Source organism: Thermothelomyces heterothallicus (genome assembly GCF_042370625.1).
Source record: "Thermothelomyces heterothallicus CBS 202.75 unplaced genomic scaffold P884_scaffold_38, whole genome shotgun sequence".
In the NCBI taxonomy this organism is placed as follows: Eukaryota; Fungi; Ascomycota; class Sordariomycetes; order Sordariales; family Chaetomiaceae; genus Thermothelomyces; species Thermothelomyces heterothallicus.
This window is the reverse complement of record NW_027192599.1, coordinates 193,305-205,989: the sequence shown is the minus strand read 5'-3', so window position 1 is coordinate 205,989 and position 12,685 is coordinate 193,305. Positions and strand designations below refer to the sequence as shown.

The 12,685-nt window shown below is 55.0% G+C and overlaps 5 protein-coding genes across 5 annotated transcripts; 1 reads left to right on the top strand and 4 right to left on the bottom strand.

Moving 5' to 3' along the window:
* Positions 1-148: 148 nt before the first annotated feature.
* On the top strand, positions 149-931 carry P884DRAFT_303450 (mitochondrial 54S ribosomal protein bL28m; the record flags this gene model as incomplete). The annotated part of the gene is made up of 1 exon (XM_069445029.1): positions 149-931. One exon carries the CDS (start codon positions 149-151, stop codon positions 929-931), a length of 783 nt encoding a protein of 260 aa, XP_069293664.1.
* A 202-nt stretch (positions 932-1,133) lies between these two features.
* Positions 1,134-3,767, bottom strand: P884DRAFT_232346 (tryptophan synthase beta subunit-like PLP-dependent enzyme). The gene is made up of 4 exons (XM_069439850.1): positions 3,595-3,767; positions 3,344-3,502; positions 3,035-3,267; positions 1,134-2,967 (listed from the first exon to the last, which is right to left on the bottom strand). Exons 1-4 carry the CDS (start codon positions 3,640-3,642, stop codon positions 1,269-1,271), a joined length of 2,139 nt encoding a protein of 712 aa, XP_069293663.1. The 5' UTR covers positions 3,643-3,767; the 3' UTR covers positions 1,134-1,268.
* A 1,289-nt stretch (positions 3,768-5,056) lies between these two features.
* Positions 5,057-7,198, bottom strand: P884DRAFT_211791 (uncharacterized protein; the record flags this gene model as incomplete). Its single annotated transcript, XM_069439112.1, has 1 exon — positions 5,057-7,198. One exon carries the CDS (start codon positions 7,196-7,198, stop codon positions 5,057-5,059), a length of 2,142 nt encoding a protein of 713 aa, XP_069293662.1.
* An 891-nt stretch (positions 7,199-8,089) lies between these two features.
* On the bottom strand, positions 8,090-10,044 carry P884DRAFT_211810 (P-loop containing nucleoside triphosphate hydrolase protein; the record flags this gene model as incomplete). Its single annotated transcript, XM_069439114.1, has 4 exons — positions 8,090-8,218; positions 8,284-9,173; positions 9,236-9,334; positions 9,393-10,044. The coding sequence occupies 4 exons, from the start codon at positions 10,042-10,044 to the stop codon at positions 8,090-8,092; spliced, it is 1,770 nt and encodes a 589-aa protein (XP_069293661.1).
* Positions 10,045-10,480: 436 nt separating this feature from the next.
* Positions 10,481-12,281, bottom strand: P884DRAFT_264956 (uncharacterized protein). Its single transcript, XM_069441898.1, has 3 exons — positions 11,689-12,281; positions 10,711-11,619; positions 10,481-10,656 (listed from the first exon to the last, which is right to left on the bottom strand). The coding sequence occupies exons 1-2, from the start codon at positions 12,071-12,073 to the stop codon at positions 10,763-10,765; spliced, it is 1,242 nt and encodes a 413-aa protein (XP_069293660.1). The 5' UTR covers positions 12,074-12,281; the 3' UTR covers positions 10,481-10,656; positions 10,711-10,762.
* Between the last annotated feature and the right edge of the window lie 404 nt (positions 12,282-12,685).

Sequence of the window (12,685 nt, the reverse complement as noted above, 5' to 3'; positions counted from 1 at the left end):
TTGCTGCTGGGTCCAAATCCCATTCTGATTCACTTGTTGACGAGGGAGTCAATTGAGCGTCTCCCCGTCCAGCAATTCGCCAATGCCGCGGTTTTAACACCGGTTCACCTGATCACCTTCCACACGCCCGAAGTGCGAACAAAAGACAATGCCACCATCACTGCCCCTGCAGACCTGCCTGCGGGCAGGCTCGAGGCCGACGACCTCCCTCTCGAGTTTCCTGAAGACCACCGTGACCACAACCACCACAGTCGCAACGACAACGAGGACTCTGGTCACGACCGCGCCGTCGCACTATAAGCAATCGCGCGTACCCGGCTCGGACATTCCCATACCCTCTGCGTCGGGGACGCACCCGGAAATCCCGCCTTACCCCCACGGACCGCGGCTCTTCTACCACCAGTCCAACACGGGCCTGTACGGCTCCGCGCGCATCCGTTTCGGAAACCACGTGTCGGAGAAGTTCGAGGTCAAGGCGCGGCGCAAGTGGCGGCCCAACGTGCACCAGAAGCGGCTGTGGTCGGCGTCGCTCGGCGTCTTCGTGCGCACCCGCGTCACCACCCGCGTGCTGCGCACCATCGACAAGGTCGGCGGCCTCGACGAGTACCTGCTCGGAATCAAGCCGCAGCGAGTCAAGGACTTGGGTCCCTGGGGATGGAAGCTGCGATGGCGCATCATGCAGACGCCCGCCGTGCGCGCACGGTTTGCGGCCGAGCGCGAGGCACTCGGCCTGCCGCCCAAGGAGGAGGAGGAGCTGAGGAAGGAGGCGAACCGCCCACTGCCCGACGGGACCGCTGCTGGGGATGCGTTGATGGCCGAGACGAATCAGATGCTGGCGGATGAGGCCGAATTTGAGCTTGGCTCGGAAGCCTCCGAGGCCTCCGAGGGAGCACAGGACGGGTTCATGAGGGAAGAGAAGCCAAGGCAATAAGGTCCCGCTGGATATGACGGTCAGTTGTCTCCGGTGGCATTGCCATACTACAAAACTGTATCATATCTGTATTCTGGATGCGTAAATTTGCATGGCGTTCCATGTTACCAGCCTACGGCTCCGTGAAGGTCATTGTAGAATAGAGAGAGATGTGGCTTCCTGATCAAGGGGGGATTTGGACGCCTGCATGTGCTGATACTGGGAACGCATTGCCCCAGAACAAGTGCGAATTCTCTGCGGATCTATGTGTCTATGCTACCACACGCCATTCATATGCATCGCCGAGATCCCAAAGAGTGACCACCCGCTACCTTTTTCATCATCGTGACGCAGTCTCTCAGAACCGCAAGTCCCAGCCGATCTTGGGGCCCAGCTTGGGCAATTCATCAGCAACGCTCTGCACATCCTTGTCGCCGCGGCCGCTCAGGCAAATGACCACGTCTTGATCTTTGTTCATGGTCTTTGCCAACTCAATGGCACCATAGATACCATGTGACGACTCCAAGGCGGGGATGATGCCCTCCAGTTGGCTCATTAGGCGGAAACCGATAAAGGCCTGGGCATCTGTGGCGGCGATAAACTTGGCGCGTTCCGTGTCCTTCCAGTTGGACAGCTCCGGCCCCACGCCGGGGTAGTCCAGGCCGGCCGAGACGGAGTGTGTGTCGCTGATCTGACCGTGTTCATTCTGCAGGATATAGGTCCGGACCCCGTGAAGGACGCCCTTGGTGCCGGCAGAGAGAGTAGCACTGTGACGGGATGTGTCGATGCCATCACCGCCGGCCTCGACGCCGAGAAGCTTGACGCTTGGCTCGTTGCTGAATGGGTAGAACATGCCGACCGCGTTACTACCGCCGCCCACGCACGCCACAACAGCATCCGGAAGCTTGCCACGCTTCTCAAGCATCTGGGCCTTGGTTTCGTTACCGATGACAGACTGGAAAGTCCGGACAATGGTAGGGAAGGGATGAGGACCGATGGCGGACCCAATGATGTAGTGTGTGTCCTCTAGGTTAACAACCCAGGCGCGGAGGGCTTCGTTGACCGCATCCCGCAGGGTACGGCTGCCGGCCTCGACGGCAACAACCTTGGCGCCAAGGAGCTTCATACGGAAGACGTTCAGAGCCTGACGGCGGACGTCCTCAGCACCCATATAGACAGTGCACTCCATGCCGAACTTGGCGCACACGGTAGCTGTGGCGACACCGTGCTGGCCGGCTCCCGTCTCGGCAATGATCTTGGTCTTGCCAAGGCGGCGGGCAAGCAGGAGCTGGCCAAGGGCGTTGTTGATTTTGTGGGAGCCGGTATGGTTGAGATCCTCGCGCTTGAGCCAGATGTTGGCGCCGCCGGCGTACTCGGTCAACCTCTCTGCCTTGTGCAAGTGGCCAGGGCGGCCCATCCAAGGGTAGTAGCTGCGGTATTCCTCCCAGAAGGAGGGATCATCCTTGATCTTGTTGAAGCCTTCCTCGAGCTCGGACAGGCAGTCCATCAGCGACTCGGGAACATACTGGCCACCAAACTCGCCAAAACGCTCGGGAATCTTGTTGTGCATAGCCGCCAGCTGTGCGACGAGGTCATCAGTGTCCTTGACAACGCCGTCCACACCGACTTCGCCGTTGGAGTCTCTGGCACCGGAGACAGCCTCGATGATGCCGACTTCCCGAGTGGCCTCATCCTCGGCCGAGGAGGTACGACCACAGAGGTAGGAGCAAAAGTCCTGAACTGCCTTGTATTCCTCGCCTTTGGCGGCCTTCTGCAGGGTGGTGACGATCATGCTGCCGACCACCACACCGTCCGCAAGCTGAGCGATAGAGACGAAGTGCTCGCGGGTGCTCACACCAAACCCAACAGCTGCGGGCTTGTCGCCACTATACTTCTTGACCCTAGACAGTAGTTCGGGAAGGTGAGCATTAATCGTGCCCAGAGCGCCCGTGACACCTTGGCGGGAGACGACGTAGATGAACGAGTCGGCCAGCTGGCATAGAATGCGCATGCGCGCGTCAGAAGTAGCCGGGGCGATGAGAGGCACATAGGAGAGTCTGCAGGCGGCCATTGTTAGTCTGTTTCTTTTCCTTCGACAAAAAAAAATTATTGTCGGGAACATACCCTCCCTTGCTGCACCACTTGCGGAAGGAGATGGCCTCCTCAGGAGGAAGGTCGACGACGATGAACCCATTAATGCCAGCCTCGATGCAGTCCTTCATAAGGCGCTCCTCTCCGTAGCTAAGCAGAGGGTTGTAGTAGCCCATAAGCAGAATGGGAGCGCGCACGCCGAGCTTGCGAGCGTCTCGGACCATCTGCAGAGTCGACTCAATTGTAACGCCATTTTGGAGGGCAATCTGTATTCGGACATGACATGGTCAGCGTCTCTCGTGCCGAGATTGAGGCCCTAGCCAATGCATCGGAAAGGCTCACGGTGTTGGCGGTCTGGATGGTCGGGCCATCAGCAATGGGATCGGTGAAGGGCACACCGAGCTCTATGATGTCGGCGCCACCCTTCTGCATGGAGAGGAGGACATTGGGGGTCGACTCGGCCGTAGGGTAGCCGGCGGTGACATAAGTGACGAGCGCAGCCTACAATGGCTCCGGCGGTTAGCAACTTGTTGCCATGTTTCGCGCGATGTCGTGCGGACGCGGCGGGGATGGCGGGGCAATTGCATGCTTACCCTGTTCTGGGCCTTGCAACGCTGGAACGTCTGCTTAATGGCCTCCATGATGTGCGATTGGAATTAATTGATACGCAAAGCTTGGTGGCCTCCTTACCAAGCAAACGGTTCCCGCAGCGGAAAGATGTGCAAAGGGCTGATCAACTTGCAAATCCCTTTGGCAACGCGGGTTAAAAAGAAGTTCAAAAACCAACCATGGGAGGCGAGGGGCAGGTTGACTCACTAGTGTACTGTGTACGGAGTATAATTTTGTTTGGATCAAACCCCGCAGCGCCACCAAGGTACCGGAAGGCCCGCCGAGCTCGGGGCCCCACGCGCTCTGCGGCCAAGGCAAAATCGTAGGGCCTTCTTCTGGCTGGTGCTAACCCAAACTGGACCGGGCCAAGCGATAACTAGTTATTTTACTATGTAGATGGCCATGACCAAACGAACGGAACTCAATACGGAACTCAATACAGCAAAGTTACGGAGTAGAACAGACCGGTGTTGACCACTACCTCTAGAGCAGCAACCAGATGAGAATGAGCCTCACCGACATTGTTCTTTCGGTCTAGGTACACAACAAGACGGGTGTGCGCGAAACTGAAGCGCTCGGGAAAGATCGATCCGTAGTATACAACATTTTCGAAACTGGCAATGGAAGATCCAGATCTCGGCGGGATCCGGTGGCGGGAACTGACATCACAGGAGTATTTTCCATATTCCCCTCTAAATAAACGGGGTATGGAGAACATTGTAGAGACTCAATCTATTATTGGATTCCATCGTTATCAGCTGCAGGCGAAAGTTTCGCCATCCTCGACGCATCGTGTGTGTGAGGCATGTTTGTCTGTTCCTGATACACGTACCGTATTGTACCACGGAGCCAAAGTTTCACCCCCTGCACAGGTACCGACAGGGATCTCTCGGAAAAACCTCTTGTGCCTCTACCACCAGTTTTTCCTGTCTGCGCCTGCCTGTCAGGCCCCTTGTTGATACCCAGACAGGGGGTCAAACTTACCCATCACACCATAATACGTTCCAGACGGAGATTACAGTATGTAAGGTACTTCAGGCAAGGTACCTTACCATGATGCACGCTTGGGGCGCAAAAGGCGGATGAACACTTATCCACGCGAGCGTGGCAACAATGCAAGGGTGCTGATGATTCACATTAAGAACCGCCCGAGGGCACGCAGTCAACAATTACTTCAATCTCGGGTATCTTCTTCATCTACCGGATAAACAAAAAGAAGAGAAAGAAAAAGAAAAAGAAACAGAAACAGAAAAAGAAAACGCGACGCGACTTGCCAGCAATCCATCCGTCTTATTCAGGGGCAGCACAGGGCAGCACAGCCCTGCCGCACTCCACCCCATGCTAAATGGGAGAGTACATACGTTTTGGTGGTAATGGCGGCAGCGAGAACTCCCACTCGTCTGTCGACTGGTCGTCTAAATCAGGGCGCGGGCGAGCAGACCGCCCCTAGCGGCCTGGGCCTTCTACTTCCGGATAACTGCTCTTTCTGGCGTGCGACGGCCACCTCTCGGGACCCGGTCGCCCTTTCTTGACACTGCCCGCGTACAAAACGTCGTTGTAGTCGGCGCCGGGTTGGTGCTCGTTCATCCTATCCGTGCTGCCGCTGCCGCTGCTTCCCGGCGCCTTTACTCCGTACTGCTCGCCGCCCTCTGCACGCGTCTTCTCCTTCTGCACCGAAGCCGCCAGGGCACGGAGTGCACCGGTGAGGACAACGATGACGTATACCAGTAGGAGGGCGGTCGAGATGAGAGCTTCCTGGACGATGCCGTGCTCGAGCTTCGTGATGACCTGGTTGACGGCCGAGGTGATCTCGTCGGTAGTCACGGTGGAGGGGGAAGCCAAGAAGCCCGTCAAGTCGCTGTCACCGCTGATACTATCGTTGGCTCCTCGCGAGAAGATGTTGTCAGCGAAGAGGGGTAGCGTGACGTGCGCGTGGTCATGGACCCAAGTGAGGCCCTTCTCGACTGTCTCGATCTTGCGTGTGATGAGGCAGCCGACCAAGTTGCGTGCCGTGTTCAGGAGAATGGTGTCCTTGAAAAGACTGGTGATGGCCTTGTCGATCTCCTCGTCAAAGGTGTTGAGTGTGTTGTTGACCGCAGTTGTCGCGTTGGTTACCCAGCCGAACATATCGTTATTGATATCGTCCTGGAGCTTGATGATGACGCCATTGGCATTGTCGGCCCAGTCTGTCGACACATCGCGCAGTGTCTGCACGACGTCACCGGCGAAGTCGCCGACCTGATCAGCCAGAGCCGGGGCTTCCTTCTGAATGGAGCGGAGAATGATGACCTGGCAGAGGCAGGAGAAGAAACCGGCCATGGCGAGCGACAGGACAAAGAGCGCAGGGAGCGAGGTTCCATACGCAACGGTCCATCTGACAAGCAGCTGCGTTTTTAGGTTCTTGAGCTTGGACGCCAGCCACAGTCCAAATCCGGCCGTCACGGGCCTCGAAGAAAGGTATACGACGTCCATCGCATCGTATCCCCGCTCAGTGAACACTCGAGAGCGCTCCTTCTCTTTCCGCCAGCGGCGGACCTCGATGTATCCCATCCCGAGCATCGCCAGGACAGCTAGGATCGGGATGACAACCGAGAATGCAATCTTGGCCTTGGCGACAATATCGAAGAGCGTTTCGAAGAAATCATTGAGGAACGAGTTGTCGGAACAGAAGGAGAGGGCCTGTTTCTTGGCCACGGGGAAGACTGACTCGTCAAATTTGTACGACCCCAGGCTGCTGTTGACTTGATCCCTAAGAAAGTTGAACGGGATCGCGATAGCATTTTTTGTGAAGTTTTCCACCTCGTCGAAGGTCGGGATGCTTGTGTTTAGGGACACCAAGTCTTTTACGAGGTCCTTGCTGTTGACCTTAATGTTCTTCAAGTCGTCAAGGTTCTTGGTGATGTCGATCTTGGGGAGGTCAAAGTCGATTCCACCGAGGAAGCTGGACAACTTGTCGGGGATCTCGTTGATGGCGTCCTGAACGTCAGAAACGGAATCGGCGATCTGACCGGTGATGGTGTTGATGGCGCTATTCATAACCTTGGTGGCCCCCTCCACAACCTTGACCGAGACATCCAGACCGCCGTGGATCAGGGCCGCAATTAGGCAAGCATACGTCCCAACGAACAAGTTGATGATGAAGAAAATGAGGCTCTCGACGCCCGTCATAATCAGCATCAGCGTCTGGACCATGCCCGAAATAGCCTTGGTGATGCCTTCGGAGGCCAGAGAGTTGACGCCGACAGACAGGTAGTGCGGCATGGATGCCATGGCGCTGCCGACATCTTCGACCTTGGTGCATGCTGAGAGGGCTTTGACCTTCGCGTCGCCGATGTTGTCGTCGAGGCTGGCAGTGAGAATGAGGACGCGAACGAGGACGAGAATCAGGAGTACGGTCCAGCGGTTGAACCAGAGCTGTGAGAGCCTTGCTCGGAGTCCCAAGTACGGGGTGATTGTGGGCGCCGTGTGGGCGTGGGGCTGCAGCTGTTCAGTCCGGGGCTCGTTATGCAGGTCGAGCGTTTGCCAGGTTTCGTGATTTAGGCTTGGAGGGACATGAGGCACTGCCCCGGGTTTTTCGTTATAGAACATGATACAATCTGGGGATCGCCCGGATAAGGGAATCGGTGGCCGCCGAGTAGAATATTGGTGATGTATCGGTGTGCCTTGAGCGGATTACGTCTACCGAATTAGGAATGTTGACGTTATTGGTGTCGATGTAGACCAGCTACCGTATGCTGAAGAGAACGAGAACGGGAAAAAGAAAAGAAGAAGAAGAGAAAGTAATGCTAAGGAGCGGGATGGCCCGTATGCTCTATTGATGCATGATTCTATGTGTGTGACAATGGGATGGAGGACAAGAGAGTGAACAATAGCAATGAAGGGCTACAATAGAAGCTGGTGCGTGGTCACTATAAAAGAGACGCCGGCCAGAAAGAGGCCGCATGACTTGGGTTGTAACAAAGAAGAAGTTTGAAGATAGATACTGCCATGGTTCTTCTTTGTTCGGGCAACCAAGGCCAATCCGTCACCGTTGGCGTTGCAAACTTGAAGCGCTTGCTGTTCAACACTTGTAAGCGCCCGGCGTTCGAGAGCCAATCATTTTCCGCGAGCAGGGGTCACACAGCGGCTGCCCAAACGTCTTGGCAAAGTCGGCAGGAAGAGAGAAGTCGCGAGAGCCAGTATACCGACTTTGAGAAGGGAACAACAAGAAAACATCCGTCTGTTACGTACCAGTGACGGTCAGGCCGAGGCGTTGATTGAAGGGTCTTACTGCGCCTTCGCGAGCCGCCAGGTAAATGGAGCCGGATGCAGCCTGCCCTCAAACTGCGGCGACCACGATTGGAAAGAACACACAACCAGACGAAAACGCCCCGAAAACTTCTTTTGACTCCTCAACTCCGTGACGAACGCGTGAGAAAACCAATGGTCATGCCGTCCATTCACCACCACGCTACTTTAAGTAACCTGTTATCCCGCGATTCACTTGCGGAAACGACCGCCCTGGCGGGGTTGGCTACCGTAAGCCCTCCTGGCCTGAGGTTTCTTATCTCGGCTCAACCCTGCGGCCAGGGTGATGTCAACTCTAGGTGGGGTGGAGAAACCGAAACTCTACGGGTGCGGTCAGCCAAGAAAAACTCTCCCGAGAGCTGCTGTCACTTTGGGAGATGACCTACCTTGGCCACTTTCACCAGGTCAAGCTTGTGGACATCAAAGACGCTCCGGAGGCTGTGGGAGGCATACGCGTGGATGTAAGACCTGTAGCCATCCTTGGCGCTCTGGTTGAGATAGTAGTTGCTCGAAATGAGCTTCTCTAGCTGGGACTGGACATTGAGAATCTTGTTCTTGGGGAAGTCGTACTCGACGACGGGAACTTTGGCAGCTTTAAGGTGGGCGAGGAAGCCGAGCTCGCAAGGCTGAAGGAACAGCAACGACCGCCCCTTGGAATTGTTACCTCTGGCGGTCCGGCCGACGCGGTGGATGTAGTCGCGAGGGTCATCCGGAGGATCAAATTGGACAATCCAGTCAACCTGGGGGATGTCGAGGCCGCGAGCGGCAACGTCGGTGCAGATCAGCGTACCCTGCTTTGCATTGCAGAACTCGAAGAAGGTATTGGTCCGCTTTTGCTGCTTCTGCTTTCCGTGAAGGTCAAGAACCTGCAAGTCAATGTACTGAAGAAGTTCGCTATAGTACTTGACCGAGTTGCAGGACGAGAAGAACACAATGATCTTCTTCTTGACCATCTTCTTGAGGAAGGAGAAGAGCAAAAGGAAGCGCTTGTCGGCTTCTACGACGACGTATCCCTGCTCGAGCCCCTCGACCGTGCTGTACTTCTTTTCTTCGTCGACATTGATATAGAGCGGCCCTGGTCGGAGCGAAATTCTCGCGAGGTCCTCGACCTTCGTTGTCTGTGTGGCTGAGAAAAGCATCGTTTGGCGGTCTTCTTTGGGGAGGATCTTGACGATTTGGCGCATCTCATCCTCGAAACCAATTTCCAGGATGCGGTCGGCTTCGTCGATAATAAGTGACCTAAGGTTCTTGAAGACAAATGGGGTATTCTGGAGGTCTGCCAGAAGGGGCTGTCAGTACGAGCCGGGGGGCAAGAGGCGCCAGCGATCGGGGACTTACGATCCAGCAAGCGGCCAGGAGTGGCAATCAAGAGATTGACTCCCTTGCCCAGCTTATCCGCCTCTGCTCTACGATTGGCACCCCCAATGACCACTCCGTCTAGAGCACCAAGTCAGCCCAAGGCCCAGCAAGAGAGGAGAGCGAAGACCCAACTTACATGTTTGGGAGTGGTGCTTCATCAACTCCCGCGCAACACCAAAGATCTGTAGCGCCAGCTCGCGTGTGGGCGTGACGACGATGGCTCCGGTGCCATTCCTGGGCTTGAAACGGAGGGCACTGAGCATCTCGACAGCCGGAATGAGGAAGGCAAGGGTCTTTCCGGAGCCTGTTTTGGCTGCCCCGAGAACGTCCTTGCCCGCAAGAAGGGGAGGGATGCCTCGTCGCTGTATCTCGGTCATCTTTGTAAATCCCATCTCGTCGATTGCCTTCATAGTCTTCTCGGACAGGTTGAGTTCGGAGAATGACTGGGCGTCCGTTGACGCGGAGTGACCAAGCAACGGACCGTTTCCCTTGACAATGTCATCATCCAAATCAGCTGACCCATCCTGCTCCTCTTTCGTGTTATCCGCATCCCGCTCGGCCTTCTCGTCACCCGACTCGGACTCCTCAGAACTTGCGCCTTCCGACTCGGAGTCCTGATCGTCAACCCCGCGGTCGTTGTTGCTGGCGCTGTCGCTGTCGCTGTCGCTCTCTTCTGGCGTCGGGTCTCTCTTCAGTTTTTTCGCTTTAGAGGGCGCAGCGGCAGTCAGCTCGGACTTTGTGCCGGTGCCGTCCTTAAGCTTTCTCTTTTTGCTGAGATCGGAAGCCATCTTGAAGATTGTGCAGCACAATCAGCTTGTTGAATCGGCCGTGTGGACGTACTTTGCTCAGCGATTTTTTTTTGGCACCAAAATGCTTATCGCAAAACTGATAACACTAGCTGGCTCAGAGTGGGGACGGAACAAGGCTAAGTCAGGTCCAAAGCGACGTAGTTAGTGCACGGACCTACATACAAGGGCACGTGCGTGCTTCCTACAGAGTCTGAAATCGGTCGGCAGATTGAATTGCCGGTCCCGGCAGGGCTGCAATCAGTACAGCTCAGGAAGGCTGCAAACAGGTACGACACCACAGCGGTATTCGCGCCGTGGGCGGCACTCCTGGACCAACTGTTACGGTCTACAGAAGTAGGTGATAAAAGCGTTGATTGTTCTAAGTGCCAGAGGCACTCAGAGATGCTGTCTAAATACATGTTGACCCTGGCTCGTCATCCCTGTTGGTGGGTCAGTCAGATCTGACCTACAGACGGTCAAATCCTGTAACAGTTCCTGTCGGATAGGAAAAGCCACCCTTTTTCGATTCCTTGTCCTTCGAAAACCACCTAAGATCGTGGAGAGATTTACGCTTCCCCTTGGAACGAGCAATCGCTGAGGTGGGCATCGTGCCTGTCATAGGTAAAGTAAGCATTGTCGTCCTGAAGAGCTCCTTTAAACTCTTGCCTTTAATTCTTAATGTGATGTTGCGTAAGCGCTCCGTGATCCGTCTCGTGTCCTAACCGCGGCGGTCTTTGGAGCCGCCCTTATGAAACCCATCCCCGCCATCGCTATTGCCACTATCGTCTCCCTCATTGGCATTAGCCTGTCTGGCGGCGATGGCACGCTGTTTGGCGGCCACGACTTCATCGTAGCCACGCTCATCCCGGTCTCCGTAGTCGTAGTAGTAGTCGTCAGTCACATCGGCCGCTCCACAGATAGCTGCAACCCGGAGGAGATCCCAGTGCAACTCTAGCAGCTCCCAGCTGGGCATCTCCTCGTGTCGTCGGAGGAGGAAGGTCTGACCGGTCTGGATCCTCACACCACTCTCCCGGTGTGCTATTAAGCCCTTGCCCCAGTTCTGATCTGTCACCCCAGCCTGGAGAAGAATATCGTCGTTTGGGCGAATATGGACAAGCGGCTTCAGGATGCTCTCCTTCAGCCAGTGCCATTGTACGACGATACCTTCTGGGGTTTGTCGGAGAGGCTTGAGGGCGAACTTTGCGTTGTCGAACCAGAAATGGATCTGGTGACTCATGGAGATTCCGTTCTTGGGAGAATTAGAAATGCCTGCATCCTCAAATATCCTACGCCATGCCATTGATTTTTCGGGGCCCCAAAACTGTGTGAGAATCATGTTAATGCGTCCAAAGTTCCTGTGTTTGATCGTCGAGTACGGAAAAATATGCGCCGCCGCGGGATCGGACGTGCTAGAAAATACGCAAACATGTCCATCCCGGTCCTTTACTCGGTCGGCAAATCCGCTTCTTGTTACCGAGCTCGAAGAGACAGGCATTCCCGGCTCGTTGAGGATTGCAGAAGGTACCGTCATAAGCGGCAACGTAGACGACTCGGGTTGCTGAAATTTGGGAAAATCTACGTCTCGGTTAGTATAAATCTATGAAAGTAGGTAGAGGAAAGCTGGAGGAGAAAAGGGTACTGTACAAGCTCTCACTGCTTCTGACGCGCCGAGGAAACCGATATCCCATTGAGTGGCTATATTCGGTGGCTGGGGATCGCGGGCGAGAAAAAGGCGAATCTCGTCGACAGGCGCGACCAAAAACACGGCAAGGATTGCTGCATTTGGCAATTCATCCTCACGCGCTAACGCGCGAAACTGGTCGAAGAGGGCGCGCCGCGTTTCTAACTCGGTGATGTAGTCTGTGACAGGTTCACAGGCCGGGGGGATGTCGGATGCTACAGTATCCATGGCATCGATGTCGGACACAATGGCTTGGAGGATACGCCGCATCTTGTCGGGTTTTTTTGCCGCAAGGTCGCCCAAGGTGGCAGCCTCGTTTGGTGCCAACAAATTCGAACACGCCTGCATTGCGGGTTTTGCTTGTTGAGCAGAGCTGAGAGAGGTTTGGCTGCGAAAAGTAACAGATCTTCGTAAACGAAGGAAATGGAAAAGAGGGAAAGACTTCCTAAGCTTGTGGCAATTTATAGTGGTAGGTCTCGGCCAGAGCTGAGAGGGGTTTGGCTGCGAAAAGCAATAGATCTTCGTAAACAAAGGAAATGGAAAAGAGAGGGAAAGAATTCCCAGGCTTGTGGCAATTTGTGGTGATAGGTCGGCCCGTTGTGCTTTGCGGTGACGTCGCGATGACGCTGTTTATCGTTAAGAAAACGCGGCAAGGCAGGTGCAGGCGTGCCTATTACCACAAGACTACGTACCTTACTGTGACTTACGTATTATTTAGCCACTCCCTACAATGATTGTATTTCTCAATATATACGATTACCTGTATTTGTGTTCATCAGTTAGACATGGATATGCGAGACTGAATTTCTAAGAGTCATGGCAAAAGGAATATAGTCACATAATTATCTCGAAATTCCCGATGCGGGTTAGGGTCAAGGCCTGCTTTAATTATTATGTCCTTGGTTTTGTACGCTGTTGCTTTACCGATTGCTCGTTCCTTCCTTCTTTTGACCTATGTTG